At 53.3% G+C, this 22,118-nt stretch overlaps 6 protein-coding genes across 6 annotated transcripts; 2 read left to right on the top strand and 4 right to left on the bottom strand.

The window, feature by feature from the left end:
• Positions 1–698: 698 nt before the first annotated feature.
• B0H65DRAFT_199734 (Glycerophosphoryl diester phosphodiesterase family-domain-containing protein) lies at positions 699–4,878 on the bottom strand. The gene is made up of 2 exons (XM_062821764.1): positions 4,672–4,878; positions 699–4,615 (listed from the first exon to the last, which is right to left on the bottom strand). The coding sequence occupies exons 1-2, from the start codon at positions 4,686–4,688 to the stop codon at positions 862–864; spliced, it is 3,771 nt and encodes a 1,256-aa protein (XP_062681832.1). The 5' UTR covers positions 4,689–4,878; the 3' UTR covers positions 699–861.
• A 1,583-nt stretch (positions 4,879–6,461) lies between these two features.
• B0H65DRAFT_425929 (Ctf8-domain-containing protein) lies at positions 6,462–6,947 on the bottom strand (the record flags this gene model as incomplete). The annotated part of the gene is made up of 1 exon (XM_062824605.1): positions 6,462–6,947. The coding sequence occupies one exon, from the start codon at positions 6,945–6,947 to the stop codon at positions 6,462–6,464; it is 486 nt and encodes a 161-aa protein (XP_062681833.1).
• A 274-nt stretch (positions 6,948–7,221) lies between these two features.
• Positions 7,222–10,465, bottom strand: B0H65DRAFT_199769 (VTC domain-containing protein). The gene is made up of 3 exons (XM_062821765.1): positions 10,459–10,465; positions 7,751–10,394; positions 7,222–7,684 (listed from the first exon to the last, which is right to left on the bottom strand). Exons 2-3 carry the CDS (start codon positions 10,052–10,054, stop codon positions 7,586–7,588), a joined length of 2,403 nt encoding a protein of 800 aa, XP_062681834.1. The 5' UTR covers positions 10,055–10,394; positions 10,459–10,465; the 3' UTR covers positions 7,222–7,585.
• A 1,038-nt stretch (positions 10,466–11,503) lies between these two features.
• B0H65DRAFT_548952 (putative glutamate synthase) lies at positions 11,504–18,036 on the bottom strand (the record flags this gene model as incomplete). The annotated part of the gene is made up of 4 exons (XM_062829617.1): positions 11,504–16,962; positions 17,024–17,736; positions 17,797–17,850; positions 17,912–18,036. 4 exons carry the CDS (start codon positions 18,034–18,036, stop codon positions 11,504–11,506), a joined length of 6,351 nt encoding a protein of 2,116 aa, XP_062681835.1.
• A 543-nt stretch (positions 18,037–18,579) lies between these two features.
• Positions 18,580–19,456, top strand: B0H65DRAFT_199799 (uncharacterized protein). The gene has a single exon (XM_062821766.1). It carries the CDS (start codon positions 18,718–18,720, stop codon positions 19,159–19,161), a length of 444 nt encoding a protein of 147 aa, XP_062681836.1. The 5' UTR covers positions 18,580–18,717; the 3' UTR covers positions 19,162–19,456.
• A 1,267-nt stretch (positions 19,457–20,723) lies between these two features.
• B0H65DRAFT_442634 (uncharacterized protein) lies at positions 20,724–21,445 on the top strand (the record flags this gene model as incomplete). The annotated part of the gene is made up of 2 exons (XM_062825585.1): positions 20,724–20,801; positions 21,143–21,445. The coding sequence occupies 2 exons, from the start codon at positions 20,724–20,726 to the stop codon at positions 21,443–21,445; spliced, it is 381 nt and encodes a 126-aa protein (XP_062681837.1).
• Between the last annotated feature and the right edge of the window lie 673 nt (positions 21,446–22,118).

Raw genomic sequence — 22,118 nt, forward strand, 5'->3', positions numbered from 1 at the left:
CCTCTTCAGGCCTCTTCAGGTGGTCCTTAACAGGTGCGATTGTCGGCCCGGTACCTCCTTGTAAGTCCGGCCTACACGCAATGTGCCTGGGTGACTCAGGTCCTTATCTGCACAGCTCAAGCTTCTACGTCAAAGCTCAAGGAATCAAAGGAAAGTAATGTATGATATGAGACAGTGTATCTTCAGGTTGATTCCTGTTTCTGGAAGAGCAAGAATTCTACTTGCCCGGTGGACAGTCGCGGGCGATCTTGAGAATTATAGCGGGGCACCAACCAAGACTTTTGGTGATCCAGGGTCCTGTTACACCACCGCCTCTCTTAACGCACCAAATCAAGCCCAGAGGTACACTGCCCACGAGGCCAATATCTGGAGCCCAGCTGATCAAGGATCAATTCCATCTTCTTCAAGGTTACGCAATCTACGCAATCCCACACACACGAGATCGTCTCAGCCACTTCGTCAACCGGTTGGTGGGTGCCGTGGCTGCCTTTTTCCATCTCGCTACACAACTATCCTGTCGTGGTCTTTGTCATGATCGGAGGCAGCCCACTAGGAATGTATGAGCGGCACGCTAACAGATCTGTCCTACAGGATCACTGAATGCTGTTGGTGACTTGGTAACTTGCAGGCCGCCATCGACACCCTCCCATCCCTAAGAACTAAGCCACTTTGCCTGGTGAACAACAGCCACATCTGACTATTTCAATGAACGACTCCTTGCTTGACCGTTGCAATGTCATAAACCATCGTTGAGCATGTGTCTAATCTGTCCAGCTCTGCAAAGTGTATCATGTCCCAAGCCAACGCTTCCCCTCCTCAAATGTGCCCATCGCTATTCTAGGTAAAAGTGTATCCTCCCGTCTATGTCCTCAAAGCCCGCAAGGTCTCCTCGATCTCCTTAGTACTCGTCCCGCTCATGGTACCGTTACTATCCCCATTGGCGCTTCCCTCAGCAGACGAGCCCTCTTCCTCGATTCGCTCCTTCTTGATGGCCTCCTCCACCTCTCTCACCCTCTCCTGGAGCTCTTTGCCATTACTGCCGCCGCCGCCACTAACGTTGCCTCTGTCCCTGGTTAATCCCTTACGAATAGCCAGGACACTGTCGACAATGACGGCGTCGATGCCCTCCTTGACTTGTTTCTGTAGGTAGAAGGAAAGTTGATTAGCTTGATTCCGATAATGATGATGATAAAACAAAAAGAAAGGAGAAGGGGAGATAAAACTTACCTGCACCAAGCTCGGGTCATTATTCTGCGTCCCATAACTGACACAAACCAACCCGCTCTGCTTAACCACCCTCACCAACCGCGGACTATTGATCAGCGGCTCGGCGTTGCTCACAATACCCAGCAGATTCCACCTGCTCGCAAACCGGATGGCCTCCTGCAAACTGCTCGCCCTGATATCACCGACAGGACACGTGCCCGCATCCGTCAAGAACAAAATCGGAATATTGGGCTGCTTGAAGCTCAAACAGAGACAAATATCCGGGTTGAAGCTCGAAAAGATAATGTGCCGCTGCCCCGCCATGTCGTACACCTTCTGCAGGACCGTGTCGCAGAACGAGTTGAGCTCGACCGCATACGTGTCCATCTCGTGCTCCTCGCTCTCGTGCAGCATCGGGTACTTCATCTCGATGTTGAACCCCACGCTCTCGGGCAGCTTGCGGAACAGGTCCTCGAGCGTCGCGAAGGGCGCCTGGATGAAGTTCCCCCGGGAGTTGCCCTTGTAGCCCTTTTCCTTGAAGTCGCGCGTGTGCTTCATCCGCTCTTCCATCAGGTCTTTACCGTCTCCGGGTAGTAAATCCATCGACATGGACCGCTGGCGAGGGCCGGGGCTGTTGCTGCGGAACTTCTTCAGCTGCCTATGCTGAGCTTGTTGGGCAGCAGGTGCGTGGTGGCCGTGGTGATGGGGGTGACCCGAGCGGTAGGAGTCGGGGTTGATGTGGAGGAATTGTTCGAGAGTGAGGGTGTGCACGGGTGCGTCGAAACCTGTCTCGCTGACGAGGAAGTCGTGGTAGATGACGGGGACGTGGTCCTTGGTGAGTTGCACGTCGAACTCGACGTATTGAGCGCCGAGGTTAGCGGCGGCAATGAACGATGGGATCGTGTTCTCGCCGAGCTGGAGGGACTTGTTGGCTACAACGTTCTTGCCGAGGCCGCGGTGGCCAATAACCATGGTAGAGTCCAGCTTCTTCCAGTATGTCTGCTGCGAGGTTACTTCCATCTTGGGGTGCGAGAAAGGAGTGATGACCAAAAAGTTGAAGTTGACTGTCCCGATAACTTCAAAGTTGCTGCCCATAATCGGCACCGAGATGTCACCTTGCAGGTTCATCCTCTTGGTGCCGACGGTGGGGCGGACACTGGAAAGGAGAGCAACACCTCGGCCGACCTTGTTCTTCTCGTTGCCCGAGTATGTCGGCACGATATCGAAGAAGAGTCTAACATTGGAGGCATCCCTGGTGGTGAAGAGGATAGGCTCGGTAGAGATGTTCTCGTGAACAGGCAGGTCGATCATGGTCGGGTCGCCCTGCGCACCTTGGGCAGACACGACAACCGACAGAGCCGTATCCAGCTGTGTCGTGTGGGCTTCAGCAAGCGGCACCTTGTCCAGCTTAATCGCCTCAATTCCCTTGCGCATATCCATCGAACCCAGACTGACCAGCACGAGGCTCTCATTCTTGAGGTACCTGTGGCCGAAGGTCTTGACAGGCTCAGCAGGACGCGACGTTCCGGGGGCGTTGGACCGTCTATCTCCCAGAGATGCAGCCAGGGCGTTCTCGGTCTCAGGATACGGTGTGGTCGTTGATGACTTTTCATCGTCGCCGTCGGAGCTGCTACCTCCCACATCCTCTGGGGCCTGACTATGAGCAGACAGGAGCCGTGCAATCTCGCAATGGCCTCTCAGCGCCGCATGCTCCTTCGCCGTCCAACCAGACGAATCCAATTTGTCCACATCCGCACCGGCATCCACAAGCAGCTGGGCGACACCGAGATGGCCATCAACAGCCGCAATGTGCAGCGGGGTCCACGCAAAATTCTTCTCGGCCAACTCCAGGTTGGCCTTCTGCTGCTCCGTACCCTTGAGCAACACCCTGGCGCACTCGTCGTGGCCAAACCTGGCGGCAACGTGCAAGGCCGTCTCGCCGCTGTTGTCCTGCCAGTTGATATCGACTCCCGCATTGACCAGCAGCTCGACGATATCCTTGGAGTTGGCCTTGGTCGCGAGAGCCAGCACCGCGCTCGACTTGGAGATGGCACGCCTCATTTCGGCTTGGTGGTCATTAACCCCCTTCCAGTTCTCTCCTTGCAGCAGCGCTTTGGTGGTCAGCGGGTGGCCGCCGATGACGCTCAAGTGCAGCGGCGCGTTTCCATCCTTGTCCTGCCATTCGGGGGCGTCGATGCCGTTCTCGACGTTGAACTGTCCCCAGTCCTGCATCTTGCGCATGATGATCTGGCAGACGACGACGAAGCCGAACTGGGCGGCATAGTGGAGCGGTATACGGCCGAATGCGTCTTTGGCAATCAGAGCCACTCTCTGGTCTGGCCTCAGATTTTCTAGTAGGTACTTGAGCAGCTGGATCGCTTCATCGTCGTGGCCGAGGAGTTTCGACTCCTTTAGGGTCGTCCCACGCGGTGCTGACAAGGGCGATGTAGCTGGGGTGAGGTAGGGCTGCGCGTAGTGAACCCCGGTGCGCGGGAAGGGGTACGATTCGGCCTCTGGCTCACTACTGATAAGTGAAGCCGTTTTTGTGCGACCAATGTGAATGACAAGTCTGTGAATGCAGTTGCGCTCGTTGATGTCGTTGGGCTCGTCCAGTGATTTGACTTGCTTGAGAAGGAAAACGATGCAGTCTCTGGAACGGGAGGAAATAGATCGCTGGAGTAGGTTAAGCAGCAAGGGCTGTTGTGACGGTGATGGGCCCTCGGAGTCCGCTAGATTTCCTTCCTTCAAACCGTTTTCCAAAGCCGCGACGTCGTCTTTACGAATGGCATGCTCCAACCTGTCGAGAAGCGCACTCGGTACGTTAAGCATAGCCTTTGCAGAAGCACGGCCCAGCGAGAGTGTCGATCTCTCGGATTTGGCATCATCGATGTTCTGCGCATCTCCCAGCTTTGACAGCCACTTGTTGATCTCGGTCAAAAGGCGGCTGATGGCGGTATCATTGGCGAACGGTAATAGATCGACCTTTGTGGAAATGTAGTTGTGCTGGGTGCTTGTTGTGTTGGGGACCTTCTTGTCCAGCTTCTTTGTGATTTTGACAAACCCACGACGGTTGATTTCGCCGAACCATTGCAGCTTCCGAAACTGACTTCGCAGCTCGAGAAGGGCTCCCATTAGCTCCTCAACCTCGTCATCATCGAGGTTGGCGACAATCTCGGGGGTCCCGCCATAGCGATCCTGCAGCACCTTAAGCCGCCGGTAGGCCTCGGCATACTTCTTGTTGTAGAAAGAGTCGACGTCTTCAAGGTTTCGGTCCAAGGCGAAGAAGAACTCTGCCAAATCTACCGGCTCTCCATTCTTGGCCGCTTCTTGCGCAGAGTTGATCAGCTTCTTTAGGCCTTTGTAGTTGATGTAGAAGGCTGCCCACTCGGGGACCTGGTTACGTGGGAGACTGTCGAACCGTTAGCTTGTAGTGCAAAGAGCTTTAGGGGTTTTAGGCTTGCATACTTTCTGCCAAACTTCATAGTAGGGTGTGTTGCTGTGTTTTCCAGTCGATATGAGTATGTTGGCAGCAAGATGGGCAGAGTGCAGACGTGTGTCTGAAAAGGGAGTGTGGTGGCCCTATTATAGCCTCCGGTACTAGATGATCTGTTGGCGGTCAAGGGGGTTCAAGGTCTCGAACAGGTTCGAATGTGAGCCACTAAGAAGGGGTGACAGCTAAGCAAGCAGAATAAGCAAACAGTTGATGAGACGAAGAGACGAAGAAGGACACGCTGTGGTAATGTATAGTCTAGAACCCTGGTGGATATGCAGCAAAAAAGTGTGGACAAAGCCGTTGCCATTGACGAAGTGGAGATAAGTTGAGTTGGAAAAGGGGACACCTCAATCAGGGATCCATAGCTGTCATGAAATACGTACTCTTGTCACTACAGTCACTTCCTTACCGTCCGCTAGGTCTCCGGCGGTCGAGTATACGTGTGGCCGGGGATTCGGCACTGGAGCGGGAACGGAATGCGGGCCATGCGGGCGTCATCACTTTGGTGATCCCATCAACTCTCGCGGTCACTTGGAATTGTGCATTCCCACTGAAAGTGCCCGTGAACACCACCAACCTGAACTTTCCTCGCCTCACAACTTCCATTACTCCGCGCCCTATCAGCCAGTGAGAGCCCGCTGTGGCGTCTGCTGCAGCATCCCCCACCTCTCAGTGGACAATCCCACAGCTCCAACGACACCGGTTGGCGGGGTCCCACCATCTTGACTTTTTTGTTAATCCAGTCATGATGGTCATTGACACCACCTCCGGATATTGTTTAAAAGCTGGTCTTTTCGTCGTTCAACATGTGAAACGTGAATGATCGATTTGACCATATGTCTTCGAGTCGGGAGTCTATGCTCATGGCTTGAGGCTGACCGACAGTCGACATCTCATCATCCCATCGCAGCTTCTGAACTGCCAGACTAGCTGTGGCGGACTTGAGACGAGCTGGAAAAGATAGGGAGCAACCTAGCTGAGCTACACCGGTAGACGCGTTCGCATTCTTTTTCGCGACGAATCGGTCTCGAACTGCAACCTCTTACACATATCATTCACCGCTCTCATCCTACCTATCACGGTATCACAGACTGGATCCAGACCCTATACTTGGAATCCAGGGGACCTCGTGACCCCTCGTGCTTTTTCATGGAGGACCCTTCAAACATTAGTCAGGAACCAACACGCTCAAGGGAGAGAGAGCTAAAAACTTGGGATGGGAAGCGACGAGGTCATATGACCAATTTTATCCGAGTTTATCATTCATTGAAGTAACCAACCTGAAGCTACCTATGCCAACGCCCGTATTATCTTTGTAGGGAAAAGTTTTTTGTTATTCAAAGGTAGGCCAGTGCCCAGTACGGGCGGGGTCTTGGGCCAATCAGAAGGCCGTGGTCAGGTGAAATGCTTTGTTACCGGCCGTCACGAGCTGTAACAACCTGGACGTTTTAGGTAGAACCTATCCAGACCCCCTAGGAATAACGATTTTGGTACGGCTCACGCTTGAAATCTGATCGAAATCGCAAGTCAGAGGTTGATCGTTATTTCCATACATTTGGCAACCGTTCCCGAGCTTTTGATCGTTATGACGAGCATGTCGTTATACCTCTGATCGCTAATCCGAGGTCGAATTGTAGAGGGTTAGGGTTATCCACCACACCTCCTTCAGATTCCTCTCCCTATTCCTATTCCCAACTTCACCACCACCACCACCCTGCCCTCGTCAGTCCTCCCATCCCCAAAACACCCCTTCAACCCCCGTTCAACCCCTCCCAGTAAACTGTTCCCCCCTCGTAACCGGCTCCGGCCTCGTCCCAAAAACAATCTTATACCTCAATATCTCCACCACCTCCAGCTCTTCTTTGTTGTCTCCCTCTTCCCCCCCAGAAGAATTCCGCTTCCTAACAACCCCAACCGCCTTCCCCAAAGCCTTCACCTCCCCATGCAACCGCTGATGCTCGCCAATGTACATATACACCCTCTTCATCCACTTCTTGTCGCTGGGGTCGAAGGTGAGGGAGTTGGGTTGGTAGTCGGGGAAATCGATTCTTCCTACTGGGATTGGAGTGATTTCATGTTGTGAGGAGGAGGGGTCGAAGTCGCGGATGTTGAGGGTTCCTTGGAGTTCGAGGAGGGCGAGGCCCGAGGGGGTTTGGATTAGGGTTGGGAGTGGGTTGGTGACTGTTGATGAGGTTGAGGAGGGGGGTTGTTGGAGAGGACGGGGGTGGAGAGGGATTTGTGTTGACATTTTTGGGGGCGGTGGTTGGTTTTTTGTGATGTGCTGTTGTTGGTGATAATGTTGGTTGTTGTGATGATATTCCCGCCTGTGTTGTGATTCTCCCTTCAGTTGGTCGGTTTGATGGTGAGGGGCTCGTCAAAGCGAGGCGAGTGAAGATCTTAGATGGCTGGCCGTCGAGTGCTTGAGCCTTTCATATGACAACCGTTTGGGGTTTGGGGGAAACGATCACGATGATTGTTGCAGGTTTGTTGAACGGCGCTGTTGAGATGTTGTTTGCATGAAATTGTTGTTTTGTTTAGAACTTCAGTCCATTTACATTTTCTCCAGAGCAACAGTGGCCCGTGCGCGTATTAAGAGAGAGAGGGACATGCCCCCTTTCCACAGCCATCAACATGTTACCGAGTCAAGTTCTCTTGTTTATCCAAATTGATGCTTCCAAATCAAAGCCAAACTGTATGTATGCCTACTTCAATACAATCCTCGTCGAGACATCTCTCTACCCAACCACCGCCCACATGCCATATCCCCGATTCATATAGTCATAACCCAGTCTGTTTTCCGTATCCAATCTTTTGTTATCCCTTCGTTAAACAAGCATGAGTTTCATATCCAGTCTTAACTTAACCGACCAAGCCCTACAAACCCTCCTATCTCAGGTCGACGGGACTCGCCGAGGAGCTGCTGCTTTGGATGAACAGAGCTTCAACCTTAGTTCCAGCCCGAGTTCTAGCCAAGAAGTCGCGATACTAAAGCCACACAAGTCAGCAGTTACTCTTTACCCTGAATGCTCAAAAGACCTCTGGAAGACTTACCGCAAAGCTAAAGTTCAAAATCAGCGCCACCATCAGTGCAGCACTAATCACCAACGGGCCAAAGAAGTTATCAAAGTCCTTGCCGCTCCGTTCCATGATCATCTTCCTCCTCGAGTGCAACAAGAAATACCCCCAGCCACCAGCAAACGCCGCAACGAGGATGAACCCAACCGCGATATACTCCGCCACCGTGTCCCTGCCCGCGGCTGTGTACAAGCTGATGGCCAAGCCGCCGAGCAGCACGCAAATGTGCTGCCACTTGAGGAACGTCCGCTCGTTGGCCAGCCAGACCTTGGGTTCGATCTGCAAGGGGCCCGAGTTCTTGAGCCATTCGGTCGGCTCCTCGACGCCGGGCGGCAGGGTTACGGAGCCACGGCGGCCGCCTTCGTGCTGGGCCCGCTTGAGACGCATGGCTATGGAGTACTTGGAGAGGGAGAAGCCAGGGAAGACGGAGGAGAGGGTCATGGTGCCGTAATCGCTACGGCCTCCTTGTTGCTGGCCGCCATCCTGTTGCTGGCCACTGGTGCTTCCGTTGAGTTCACCGGCGGGAGTAGCACCGGTAGGGGTCCTGTCTGTCCCGGAGGCGGGAGTTTGCGCTTTGGCGCCGCTGCTCTCGGCCGCTACGCGCTCGGCGAGGTATGACTTGGCCATTGGAGAGCTCCGGGAGGGCTTGAACGAGTTGCCTAGTTTGGTGCCGAGGAAACTGCCGACAACCTGCTCGTTCTGCGCACGGTGGGCTCGCTTCGCTTCCTCCTCCTCGAAGGCCACCTGGGGATCCTTGCGGATATCGGTGTCCAGATCGGGCAGCCAGAAGGGCAACCTGTTGACGTAGTCCTCGAAAAGAGAGGCGACGCCTTGCAGGAACTTGGAAAAGCGAGGGCAAGGGTGGACCAAATGCGAGGCCATCAGGTCCGTGACCCAGACTGGTCGCTTGCGGTTCTGGTCTTCCTTCAGCTTGATTTCCAACACTGCATAGGGGAACCGCGACACCTCGCTCTGGTTGATGTTTTTGAAGGGATAGGTCATGTTGCTGTCGTCGATATCGGTGCGGTGCCAGTTCTGCGGATCACGGCACGGCCTATCGCGGTCGAGGGTATCCTCGCGAATGAAGGCAATGTTGGTGTCAATAGACATGCGAATGCGATCATCTCCGGGATTCTGGAAGGCAGTTCGGGCGTAGTTTGCGCGGACGACGGGCTCAAGTTTGTTGCTGCGAATGTAATCCTGAATAGCCTCGGCAGTGGAACGGAACTCTTCCACGTCTGCGGTGCTCTGGCCCTGTCGTTCCATCTTCTGGATCGACTTCTCCATCTTGTACTCGCCATCCAAGAACGGCTTAATGTACTTCTCCTTGATGGGGAACTTGCGCTCCTCGCTAGTGCCGTTGTCGTGTATAATCTTTTGCTCAAAAACAATTTCTGGCTTCTGGCTCAGTTGACCATACCAACGCAACCGGAGCGATGACGCCTCGGCTTCACGTTCCACCTTCTGGTAGTACATCTGGAAGTTGGCATTGTCAAAGTACAACGATGTGATGGTCGGGTCCTCATCTCCATCCCATTCCTTGGCCGACTGGTGGCTGTAAACAAGAGTAGGGAGCCGGCGAAGGATAAACGTCTTCACCTCGAGCAGGTTGTCGGGGTGTACCCAGAACTTGTAGGCCGTATACTTCTCGCCGTTGTGTGTCTCGGGTTGACTTACGGGATCGAGATGGTACGGCTCGGCGGGAGCATTCTCTTCGAGATGTTGGCGGATGGCGAAGTACATGAGCGACAGCTTGTTGAGCAGAGGCGAGTACCCTTGCTCCGAGTTGAAGGGCCGCTTGGACAAGCTGACCTGCATGATGGGACGAATCTTGTACCGATCACCACGCTTCCGATCATGTTTCTTGACGATCTTGAGGAAGCCCGTGTAGTTGATATTGCTGTACTTCTGAAGTTCCTTGACTTCGTTCGTGATGCCATCCAGCTCGGCCTCGAGTTCTTTGAGTTGTTGGGCGAGGGCTTCGTCGGTCGGCTTGTCCTTGTTTTGGGAATCGGCCGGTGGCAGATCTCTGAGCTTCTCGAAGGCCGCATCTACTCGTTGACGCAGCTCCTGCATCTTCTCCTCCTGGAACTGGGCCACCTTTTCGAGCTGGACGTTGAAAATCTCGTCGCAGAAGCGGACCTCGTCCTCCTCGGTCCATGGCTCGTCATCATCGTCAGGTCTATCCTCCCGGAGGAGGCTCTTGAGCTTGTCATATTCGATGTACTTGTCCCGCCATGGCTCGTAAATGGACTGCTTGAGCGTCTTGCCGAAACGCATGGTCGCAGTGATGTTGTCGTGTTGCTGCTGCTGCTGCTAGTTGAGGCTTGTCTGGAAGACGCTGTTGAGAAAATGTGATGCGATGATACTGTTGCGATACTGTAGTCGATGGTGGGGAGTCGAGACTTCAAGCTCTCTGGAAGGCGGAAGAATGCGATCACAAGATTGAGCAGAGAAGGTCATTGCGCCAGCGATTGTTGTTCGTGGTTCGTGGAGACGCCAGACTCCGTGGATGCATTGGAAACATCCCCACATCACTTCGTCACTGTCGCAAGGATTGCGTCGGGGGAGGCGGGTTATATCTAGACTACCCCTTCTTCCTATATCTAGACTACTTAACCTTTTTGGGAAGGACTTCTCAGCTTTTTGGCGCCGTACAGAAAAATAAACTCAGAGCTGCTCACCTCTGCCCGCAAGCCCAGCCTCCTGACCCATCAGCGGTCCAAGTACCAATACTATAGCGATTGCAGTGCCTTCTCAACTTCTATTTAGCGACTTAGTAATGAATTAACACCTTAAACCTTGGTTAACACTTTATGTGATAGCGATACCGTGTCCTTAGGTTCGCCCAATTTTGGAAAGTATTCTGATTGAGGAATATTATTTGAATGCACTTCCAAGGGAATTTATTGGGCAAAAGTGCATTGGGCAAAAGTGCATTTGGTGAAAGTGCATTTGGTGAAAGTGCAATGCTTTAATCTTGATCGCAACAGGAGGTCCATTTTCTTAGAGAAATTTTCGCAAAAGACCGATTATCGGCTAACAGACTTTACCATGAGTTTGGAGCTCGGATGTTAATGGCAGATAAGATAAGCTGGAAAGTTGAAATTTATGCCCGAAGCGGTTAAGTAGTCTAGATATAGGGAGAAGGGGTAGTGTAGATATAACCCGCCTCGCGTCGGGGTGTGTTCGAGGCCTGCTCCACTGAAGCCCACCAATCGTAACAGGGGTGTCCAGGCCTGCAATTGGCCAATCATTGCTACACGTGCCCCCATCGCCATCCGCAGATTTTCAACAACGTACCTCTGCCAAGACAAATGTCACGATAACCTCACATTTCACATGCTGTACCATGGGCAGGTCAGTTGCATCTGATGTAGCGAGTCCAGGAATATTAGAAGAAACTATGTATTCGCAAAATGGTAAAAGGGTATATACACAACCCGACCACCCCAAAACCAAACGAGCTAGATATGAATAATAACAGGAAACTGGCAAGGACATCGCAATCCCAAAAGGGCCATATGAGCATGCATGCTTTTAAAATGCAAGAAACGAAAACTAACCCAAAATCCGCAACCAAGAAACGAACTCTTCCACACATGGTATCAACCTTGAATGAACCCGATGCAGAATAAACCATAGGAAATCCCATCGCCATTCTCATCCAACACGGTAATGATCCCAACCGTATCGTCTTCCCGAAATCATGCACATTTCCACCATAATTTAAGCTGCGGCGGCGGCGGCGAACACCTCCTCAGCGGTGTGCTTGACAATACCACCAGTAACGGGCAAGCGTGAGCTCTTCTCGAGGTAGAGATCGACCTCACGAGCAGCCTGGCGACCTTCGTTGATACCCCAGACGATGAGCGACTGTCCACGACGGCAATCACCGGCCGCAAACACGCCCTCGACGTTGGTGCTATACTTGCCGGGAGGAGTCTTGACGTTCTTGCGAGGATCCTTCTCAATCTCATCGCCGAGCACACGAGCCTCAGGTCCAAGGAAGCCCATGGACAGCAGGACAAGATCAGCAGGGAAGAACTGCTGCGAGCCCTCGATCTTCTTCATGTCCCAACCGCCGCTGGCGGACTTGGTCCACTCCACGCGGATCGTGTTGATGCCCTTCACCTTTCCGGTGCCGTCGTCGACAAACTCCTCCGACATGATGCAGTACTCACGAGGATCCTTGCCCGTGTGCTGCTTGACCTCATCGTGGCCGTAGTCCACGCGGTAGATGCGGGGCCACTGAGGCCACGGGTTGTCGCGGCCACGAGCCGGGGGAGGCTTGGGGAGGAGCTCAAAGTTGATGACCGACTTGGCACCGTGGCGGACAGAGGTACCAATGCAGTCATTACCGGTATCACCACCACCAATGACAATGACGTGCTTATCCTTGGCAGAAATGTAGGAGCCGTCAGCCAGCTCAGAATCAAGAAGAGACTTGGTGTTCTTGTGGAGGAATTCCATAGCGAAATGGATACCCTCAAGGTTGCGGTTCTTGATGGGAAGGTCGCGGGCGACAGTGGCACCGGTAGCAATGACGACGGCATCATTCTGCTTCTTGAGGTCCATGAGTGTGATATCCTCGCCAACCGCGACGCCAGTCTTGAACTGGACACCCTCAGCAGCCATGAAATCGGTACGTCTCTTGACGATGCGCTTGTCCAACTTCATGTTGGGAATACCGTACATGAGCAGACCACCAAGACGGTCGGCACGCTCATACACAGTAACGCTGTGACCAGCCTTGTTCAACTGGTCGGCGGCAGCGAGACCAGCGGGACCAGATCCGATAATGGCAATGTTCTTGCCTGTGCGGATCTTGGGGGGCTCCGGCACCATCCATCCCATCTCGAAACCACGGTCGATGATAGCGCACTCGATCGACTTGATACCAACAGGCTGCTCATTGATTCCCAAGACGCAAGCACCCTCGCAAGGAGCAGGGCAAACGCGACCAGTGAACTCGGGGAAGTTGTTGGTCATAATGAGGCGGTTCAACGCATCTCGCCACTGACCCTGGAAGACCAGCTCGTTCCACTTGGGGATGATGTTGGAAATCGGGCAACCGCTATCAGATTGGCAGAAGGGAACACCACAGTCCATGCAACGGGCAGACTGGTACTTGAGTTCATCCTCATCAAGACGCTGAGACAGTTCGGCCCAGTCCTTGACACGAGTCGCGGGCTTCCGATACTTCTCAGCACGGCGCTGATACTTCATGAAACCGCGCGTCTTGTCCAATACAAGGGCCTTCTTCTTACTGATAGCATTATCGGTGATGCTCTCCTCAATATCCTGAAGCTTGGGCGCATGAGGATCCTTCTCCTTCTTCGCAGCCGCAGGGAGGTTGTACTCAGCCCGCTTGGTCTCGGCGGCCTGCTCAGCAGCCTTGGCCTTCTCCTCCTCCAGCACGCGCTTATAGTCGACGGGCAATACCTTGATGAAGCGCTTGAGAGCACGGGAGAAGTCAACCAGAATACGTGCAGCAAGCTCGGAACCAGTGTAGTGGTGGTGATCCTCAACGAGACTGCGGATGAATGCAATCTCTTCGGGCTCGGCCTCCTCAAGAGTGCTGGCTTCAACCATCTCGGTGTTAAGCTTAGACAAGAAGTCGCCCTGAATATCCAAGATGTAAGCGATTCCACCAGACATACCGGCAGCGAAGTTACGGCCGGTGCTTCCCAAGATAACAACCCGACCACCAGTCATGTACTCGCAGCCGTGGTCACCGACACCCTCAACAACAGCGGTGGCACCAGAGTTGCGCACAGCGAAACGCTCAGCTGCAACACCGCGGAAGAAGCAGGTACCGCTGGTAGCTCCGTACAAGCAGACGTTACCAACAATGATGTTCTCCTCGGCCTTGAACACAGCGGAACGAGGGGGGTAGACAATGAGTCTACCACCGGACAAGCCCTTGCCAACGTAATCGTTGGCATCACCCTCCAGCTCGAGCGTGACACCCGGAGCAAGGAAAGCACCGAAGGACTGACCCGCAGAACCCTTGATGTTAACATGAACAGTGTCGTCAGGTAGTCCCTTCTCGCCGTAGCGCTTGGAGATTTGGTAGGACAGCGAAGTGCCCATGGCACGGTCAGTGTTAACGATATCACACTCAATACGCGAAGGCAGTCCCTTATCAAGGGTCAGCTCAGCCTCGGTAATAAGCTTATTGTCCAAGCGAACGTAAAGCTTATGATCCTGCTTCCGGACATTGAAGGTTGCCACTCCGGGACGGAGTTTGTGGGCGGGCGTCAGGATAAGAGACAGGTCAATGTTCGAAGTCTTCTTGGTCCTGAGATCCTCACGGACCTTGAGCACCTCAACATGACCGACCATCTCGTTGATGGTGCGGAAACCAAGTCTGGCCATGATAGCACGGAGCTCGTTGGCTACGTAGTAGAAGAAGTTGATCACATGCTCAGGCGTACCTGTGAACTTCTTACGAAGCTCAGGGTCCTGAGTGGCAATACCGACCGGGCAGGTGTTCAGGTGGCACTTGCGCATCATGATGCAACCCATAGCAATGAGAGGAGTGGTCGCGAAACCCCATTCTTCAGCGCCTAGCAAGCAAGCAATGGCAACATCACGGCCGGTACGAAGCTGACCATCAGTCTGAACGACAACGCGGCCACGAAGGTCGTTGAGAACCAATGTCTGATGAGTCTCGGCAAGACCCAACTCCCAGGGAAGACCGGCGTACTTGATACCAGTCCAGCGAGAGGCACCAGTGCCACCGTCATGGCCCGAGATGAGAATGTGGTCTGCCTTGGCCTTGGCGACACCGGAGGCAACGATACCAACACCAGTCTCAGACACAAGCTTGACGGAAACGCGAGAACGAGGGCTCGAGCACTTGAGGTCATAAATGAGCTGCTTCAAGTCTTCAATCGAGTAGATATCGTGATGAGGAGGGGGCGAGATAAGACCGACACCAGGGGTAGAGTGACGAGTGCGGGCAATGGACTTGGAAACCTTGTGTCCGGGAAGCTCACCACCCTCACCAGGCTTGGCACCCTGGGCCATCTTGATCTGAAGTTCATCAGAGTCGGCCAGATAAGCAGATGTGACACCGAAGCGACCTGAGGCGACCTGCTTGATGGCTGAGCGCATGGTATCGCCGTTCGGCAGTCTCTGAGACCGTTCAGGATCCTCACCACCTTCACCAGTGTTGGACTTGCCACCGAGCCTATTCATAGCAACGGCCAGGGTAGAGTGAGATTCAAGGGAAATAGAACCATACGACATGGCGCCAGTGCAGAATCGGCGGACAATCTCGGTCCAAGGCTCAACCTGGTCAATGGGAATAGGAGTGCAGTCTTCGAACTTGAAGTCAAGCATACCACGAAGCGTGCAAGACTTGATCTGCTCGTATTCGGAGAGTGAGTAGGCCTCGTAAGACTTGTCATTTTTGGTGCGGACGGCATCCTGAATGTTGGCAATGGAAGTAGGATCGTTGACATGTGCCTCGCCATTGTCACGCCAGTGGTATTCACCAGACTCGGGAAGTCCAGGAACAGCAACGGTGTAACGCGATGGGAAACCGCGCTCGTGCAAACGGAAGGCATCCTCGGCGATAAGTTCAAAGGTTATACCCTTGATACGGGAGGCAGTACCTTTAAAGCAGCGCTCAACCACGCTGTCATCGACACCCAAGGCCTCAAAGATCTGGGCACCCTTATAACTGGCCAAGGTAGAGATACCCATCTTGCTCATGACCTTGAGGATACCACCATCACAGGAGTGCTTGTAGTTGTAGATGAGCTCATCATCGGTCAGCTTCTTCTTGATGAGCTTCTCCTTGTTGAGCTTGATGATGCACTCCATGGCCAGGTAGGGGTTAATGGCGTCAATGCCGTAGCCAAGGAGGACGGTCATGTGGTGAACTTCACGAGCCTCGGCCGTCTCAGCGACAATGGCAGCCATTGCACGCCACTTGTTGCTGACAAGGTGGTGGTGAACCATGCCACCAGCGAGGAGAGCAGAAACAGCGACACGATCCTTGGAGGTCTTGCGGTCAGACAGCACAATGATACGATCACGAGCCTCAATAGCGGCAGTGGCTTCTTTGCAGATATAGTCAAGATGTCTGATGTAGCCCACAATGCCTTCCTTCTTGGGGAATGTCAAGTCAATGATTTTGACAGTCCACTCAGGATGGATAGTAGACATGTTCTTGAGCGCATTGAACTCAGGGATGGAGAGGATGGGGCTAGGAAGCAAGAGTCTTCCACACTGAGAGGAATCCATCTCCAGCAGGTTGCCCTGGGGACCAATATAGCATTCAAGAGACATGACAATCGACTCTCTGATGGGATCGATGGGCGGGTTGGTGACCTGAGCAAAGAGCTGACGGAAATATTCGTACAGCAACTTGGGAGCATCGGACAAACAGGCAAGCGGAGCATCATTACCCATGGAACCAAGAGCCTCCTTTTCATCTGAAGCCATGGGGCCAAGCAGCAAGCTCACTTGCTCAAAGGTGTATCCAAAAGCGTGCAACAGAGGGTCCTCCTGGATCCTGGTGTCATCAGGCTTGGCAGCAAGCTCGATGCTCTGGCTCTGGGAAAGCGTCTCGAGAACCTGGGGCATGGTGATGAGCTCGTTGTCAAGCCATGACCTGAAATCCTCGCGGCTAGAGACAGCAGCCTTCAACTCGGAGTCATCAATGATGCGGCCGGCGCGAGTGTCCACGAGAAGCATGCGACCAGGTTGGAGACGGCCCTTCTGAATGATCTTCTCGGGCTCAACAGGGATAGTGCCGACCTCAGACGCGCAGATAATGCGGTCGTCATCCATCACATAATAACGGCAGGGTCTGAGACCGTTACGATCCAAGTTGGCACCACAGAAACGACCATCAGCAAAGGTGAAGAGAGCAGGGCCATCCCAGGGCTCCATCTGGCAAGCTGCCCACTCATAGAAGGCCGCCTTCTTGGGATCCATGCTCTGGTTCCCTTGCCAAGCCTCGGGCACCATCAGCATGACGGCCTCGGGAAGAGAGAGCACGCCGTTGATGGTGAGGAGCTCCAACACGTTATCGAAGGCAGCAGAGTCGGAACCGCCAGCCTCAACTATAGGGTAGAGAAGTTCCAGCTCATCTCCAAAGACATCAGATTGCATGACACCTTCACGGGCACGCATCCAATTCTTGTTACCGCGAAGGGTATTGATCTCACCTGGGAAGATTCTGTTAGCGAGGGAGCACCAAGTGTTTTACAGTCAGGATCTATCACATACCATTGTGAGCAGCCCATCGGAGAGGCTGGGCACGATCCCAAGAGGGGAAGGTGTTGGTAGAGAAACGCGAATGCACCAAGGCAAAGTGAGCCTCATAGTCATAGTTCACCAAATCATTGTAGTATTGGTAAACCTGAACCGGCGCCAGCTGACCCTTGTAGACAATGTTCTTGTTGGAAAGGGAGCAGATGTAGAACCAGTTCTGCAGCCCAATCGTGTGTGTAGCTCTCTTCCGGAGGACATAGAGCTGCCGCTCAAACAGCCTCTCGTCAAACTTCTCGGGGTCGGTTGTTTCTGGTTCATTGCCGGACCCGTAAGCAGACTCTAGCACAACGAAAGGCTGCAGAATGGAAGGCTCTCGGGAAAGAGCAGCAGGACCAAGCAAAGTTGAATCCACGGGAGGCTCTCGCCATCCCAGAACTCTCAAGCCCAACGACTCGGCAATCTCTTCCAACTGCCGCTTCGACTCCTGCAGTGTCTCAGGATCGGGCTTGAAGAACAAGTTTCCCACAGCATACTGGCCCAGTGGAGGAAGCGTGACTCCAACTTCGCGCGCAAAGTTCTTAATGAAGAACTTGTGGGGGATCGATGTCATGACACCCGCACCATCACCATCGCGTGCGTCTGAACCCACGGCACCACGATGGGTCATGTTGCAGAGGAGGTTTCGTGCATCGCTGACAATCTTGTGGCTAGGCTTGCCCTTGATATGGCTGTAGCGTGGCAAATTAGCGTTTGGTCAATGTACTTGGAGTTTGTTTCTGGGGCCTTACCAAGCAAAGCCTACACCACAGGCATCCTTTTCGAGCTCGGGATCGTACAATCCCCTAAACAACATTTGATTAGCGACCTGGCCAAGTTATCACAAGGGGATCGGATTTAACGCACTGCTTCACCGGCAAGGCGCCAGCCCACGAAGTGTTGTTCTCTGTTTGGTATTCATAGGGATGATATTCCTCTTTCTCTGTCTCAAGATGCACTTGTCGGTCGTCGAAATCCTCGATAGCGCCCATGCTAGGCAGGCTGTCCTTGGCAAACGCTCGAGGTATGGGTATCGTTCAGAAAGAGTCAAAGGCGCCGACTTGGCTTTTGGAGCTCAAGTTTGTAAAAATGGAGAACAGAAAGGAAGAAGGGATGGCTCGGATGAGAAAAAAGGATCTGGGAAAAGAAGAGTCAGTTAACTGTCATGGCACGGTTCAAGTGTTAATGGCCACGAATCCGATCTGCACAGCGAAGTGGGGGGTTTTCCGAATATTGCAATTATGCAGTTGGACGAAGGCGAGGCGTAACGGCTCTATGCTGGGGATCCGGGCAGAAACCAAAATGGACGATTGTTGCAGACAAGACACACGACAGTAGGTAAGGACACCGAGCCAAGCAGCAAATGCCCGATCTTGGCATGCTGAACCAGCTATCATGGGCAACAGGCTGGCGGGACTCTGGTCAAGCTCTCGCGACAAGAGAGCATGAGGGAGGGGCTCCGAAGCCAAGACACACCGGGTCCCTGATCCGCATCATGATAACACACCATCCGATGGCTTGCTGCGGAGAACGTCAAGACAAGACCTTGGGTAGTGTGGGTGGGTGTGTGTGTGTCCATGTGCGAGTTGGTGGTGATGCCCTCCTGCGGTGGTACTCGAGTGCTGTTTGGAGTTACACCCGCAGCTGCTGCTCGTGTGAGCCTGTGATGCGATATGACGAAAAAAGCCAATTGCAATCTTTCTTATCGCGGCCATGCGGCTATCGTCCTGTCTTTTGATAGGCCAACAGCATCCGGTATCGACAAGACCCCAGCCCCAAGCGTATTTTGCCGGGGAGATCAGATGGAAGGCATGACCACCGGTATTGATATGGTGGTGTTGACGGTGTTTGTCAGCGCAGCCAATCTCCACGCCATGGGAAGCAGCCAGCAAGTGAAAGTGGTGGAGGCGAAGAAGCTCCATGCCGTTTTGGTGATAGTGAGGAAGATGAATGTGGGATGCACAGGCGGGGGAGTGGGCGGCCGGGGGCGACCGGCAGATCCCAGCCACAAGTTCCCCCAAGGACCAGGACTCCTAGCGAGGCGGGGGCGGGGTCCACCAAGTGCGCCAGGGGCATCACCACAAAAGTTGGCTTTACCCTGCGTTTCCACTTGGTGACGACGGTGTTCCCATGTTGTCCATTCTTGTTGTCTCGTCATGGCCGTGAAGGAGATGCCAAGTTGTTGCTGACTTGCCCGTACTAATAGCCATGTTGTTTTTGAGCTTCCGATCTGCTACTGTGTCATGTCTTTGCAGCGCTCTCTTTCTGAGGGGGATGGCTTGTGACTCCGGTTTCGGAACACCCGTGGCGCTTTGTGTCTTGGGAGTGGTCTCGGCTGGAAGCTTGAAAAAGTACGTATCTTCTGGGCTGAGTGTCGTGTGTCAGGTGTGTGGGGTCGCTGATTACCGGCCGGTCGTAAACTTGGTACGTAGCTTGTGAAATCGCGGGGCCATGATGATCGTATGGTGTTTTCTCGGGAAATTGAAGCCTTATGGTTTGCTAGACTCGCAATGGAAGAGATCAAGGCATGACGAGTTGGAGTCGACTAGGTGTCCGACGCCGATTCTCGTGTGTCTTGTAGCGGCAGTTTCCATGTCGGAGCTCGCGGTAGAAGTGTCGCCGAATGTCGTTTCGTATTGTCCAAGCAACGGAACTGGCAAGAGGGGGAGAGGGAATGGGAAGGGGAGGGTTTGGACCTTGACGTTAGCTACTTACTTGTAAACCCGACTTGGGAGAGCACCTCCTCGTTGACAAGCTGAATACTGTAGGCACCTGTTGAGTGGCAGACGGAGGAACAAGGCAGTGCCAGGTGTAGGAGGGTCGAAAGTGCACAAGAAAAGAGAAAAAGAGAGGATGGAGGAGAGGAAGGGGTGGCGATGGCGGATTTTATGAACAGGACGGGCACTCGGGGGAGGGGGGATGTTCGGGAGGACACGCCAGCGCAGAACGGAGGACGGAAAAGGTGGTCAACTTGGTTGGTGGCCAAAGAAGCCGCTCGGGGCAATTCAAACGACAGATCCGACTTTCTTTGGTCGGCTGTCGGGTTGCTCCAAGTCAAGAGAATGGCCGGTGCGGAGCACACATGAGAAGTGGAAGCAGGCCAAGCCGCAGTCCCAGGCCCTGGAAAGATGCAAAGGCGAGAAAAGGGACCATGTCCGTCCGAATTATCGACAGGTAGCCGGGCGGGCCTAGTGAGCAATCCAGAGACGCAGATTGGTCCGTTCTCACAGTCGAAGCATGTGGCGCCAAAACAGGAATAACTGAGGGTATATTGGCACAGGTGAGTGGGGGGAAACACGCCCAAGTGGGGAGATTTCCATTCCTCTTCTCCAACTTGTTTCCATTTCATGACTCTATCGATAAAATGAATTAAATTCTAGGTAGAGAACCATATTAAGCGACCATTGGAATTCATGGCCTACGTCGATTAACAGCAATCGTCGGTTTTCCCTGCATTGGCTATAAGGTCGACAAAACAACTTCTCGCGCATTCGTACACCGGCTGCAAGCAAGCGCGAGAATGGTCACCCTGCCATACTCTCATGGCACACAAAACGGCTCTCTTGCTGCATTTAAATCAACTGTACTGCGCTCTACCCAATGCCGTTTCCCCCCTTCGCGAATGCCCAAGCTCATCCGGATCTCAACCATTTTAAAAACGGGGCGGTACCATAATACCATGCCTCGCATGCCTCTCTCCAAAGGCCCGCCTTTACCACTCCACAACCCTTGTGAGGCCGAACAAGTTCTGCAAAGGGTAAGGGGAGTTATTGTGACCACATGATTCAGTTGTGTGACGATGTTTGGACACTCCGCTTCCCGTGTTTATAAGCAACTTACAGGCGGTATCACGACCTTCGGGCTGGCCCGGCAAACCACGTCATGGACGTTTTTTTTTTTTGGAAGACTGATCAGACGAGTTGAAAAGGATATCGTTTCTATCCCCATCGCCAAGACTGAATTGTGTTGCTGTTACTGTGGGCGTCAGCTGTGTCCGGTGGGGGTGAAAGCTCTCGATGGTTGACTGAACACTTTTTTTTCAACGAAGAGAGTTGTGTAAATAAAATAGAGCCAATAACTTACACCCCACACTCACAGCGTCCATCTTGCATCCAGTTGGAGTTAGCCCGAGATCCAGCGTTAAGTGCATGCAAGGCATCCATGTTAAACTTTTTAACCCCTGCTCGAATGGCTGAATGGCAAGGAAGAGAAGAGGTCACAACGTCGTGCCCTCAGCAATCCAATCATCAAGCTTGCTTTTCCAACACCCATCTCACAAGGGCCGATGTCGCCGGCACGCACCTCATGGCTCATGGAGCACTCGGTCAGGTCCCTGGACTCCCTGGAGACCCTGTGCGCCGGCGCGGTCGAGAACGAAGCGCATTTACCAATAACATGTGAGAAGCTTGTACTGATTCAGAGTCAATACAGGATCCTTCTTTCATACGGCACATGCGGTCTCCTCACCCTACTCAGCCCGTGAATCGGGCGTCATTGATTTAAACAAAATCCCGTCTGGGCAATATCCCACGCGCCGCGGTTTGTCGGTGGTCTTGTGGTACGACAGTTGAACCCCCAGACCATTCGATTCATCGGCGATGCGACAACGGCTCCCACCCAGTCGCCCGGAGCCAGGCAGAATCCTATTGAGATCTCTTCAGAAGGGTGCAACCGTTCAGAAAGCGGGAAAAAGAATGGTCCCAAAGGAGAGTTAACCAATAGGAAAATCCAATGCGGTCGTAACAGCGCTGCAGAGTCACCCGAAAAGAAACCATGACCTGCCCTTGGCCGAAGATAGGGGTGAGACAATACATATGTTGATCAAAGATGTAAAAAAATCATCAGCACAAAACACCACGCCCCGCCAACCAAACCGAAAACCGCGGCTCGAGCTCACATCAATCCTTATCAAATCCACACCCCCAAGAATACTGTGGTATGCCTGTTTTCGCCCAGAGAAGAGCAGTGGGCACGAGTAATTCCCGAATCGCCGGAATCCTCAACCCAACATTCTGCTGCACGGACGGGATATTCGTGCGAAAGTTGATATGCCTACCGGCACTGATATGAACAA

This window comes from Neurospora tetraspora (genome assembly GCF_033439725.1).
Source record: "Neurospora tetraspora strain CBS 560.94 chromosome Unknown B0H65scaffold_4, whole genome shotgun sequence".
NCBI classification, from domain to species: domain Eukaryota; kingdom Fungi; phylum Ascomycota; class Sordariomycetes; order Sordariales; family Sordariaceae; genus Neurospora; species Neurospora tetraspora.

What these genes read in the sequence shown, in the direction of transcription:
- B0H65DRAFT_199769 (XM_062821765.1), bottom strand. Translation starts at nt 10,054, where the DNA reads ATGCGTTTCGGCAAGACGCTCAAGCAGTCCATTTACGAGCCATGGCGG. An exon ending in TTTTGAACTTTAGCTTTGCG is followed by an intron (nt 7,685 to 7,750) that starts GTAAGTCTTCCA and finishes GTGTGGCTTTAG; the next exon opens with TATCGCGACTTCTTGGCTAG.
- B0H65DRAFT_199799 (XM_062821766.1), top strand. Translation starts at nt 18,718, where the DNA reads ATGACGAAAAAAGCCAATTGCAATCTTTCTTATCGCGGCCATGCGGCT.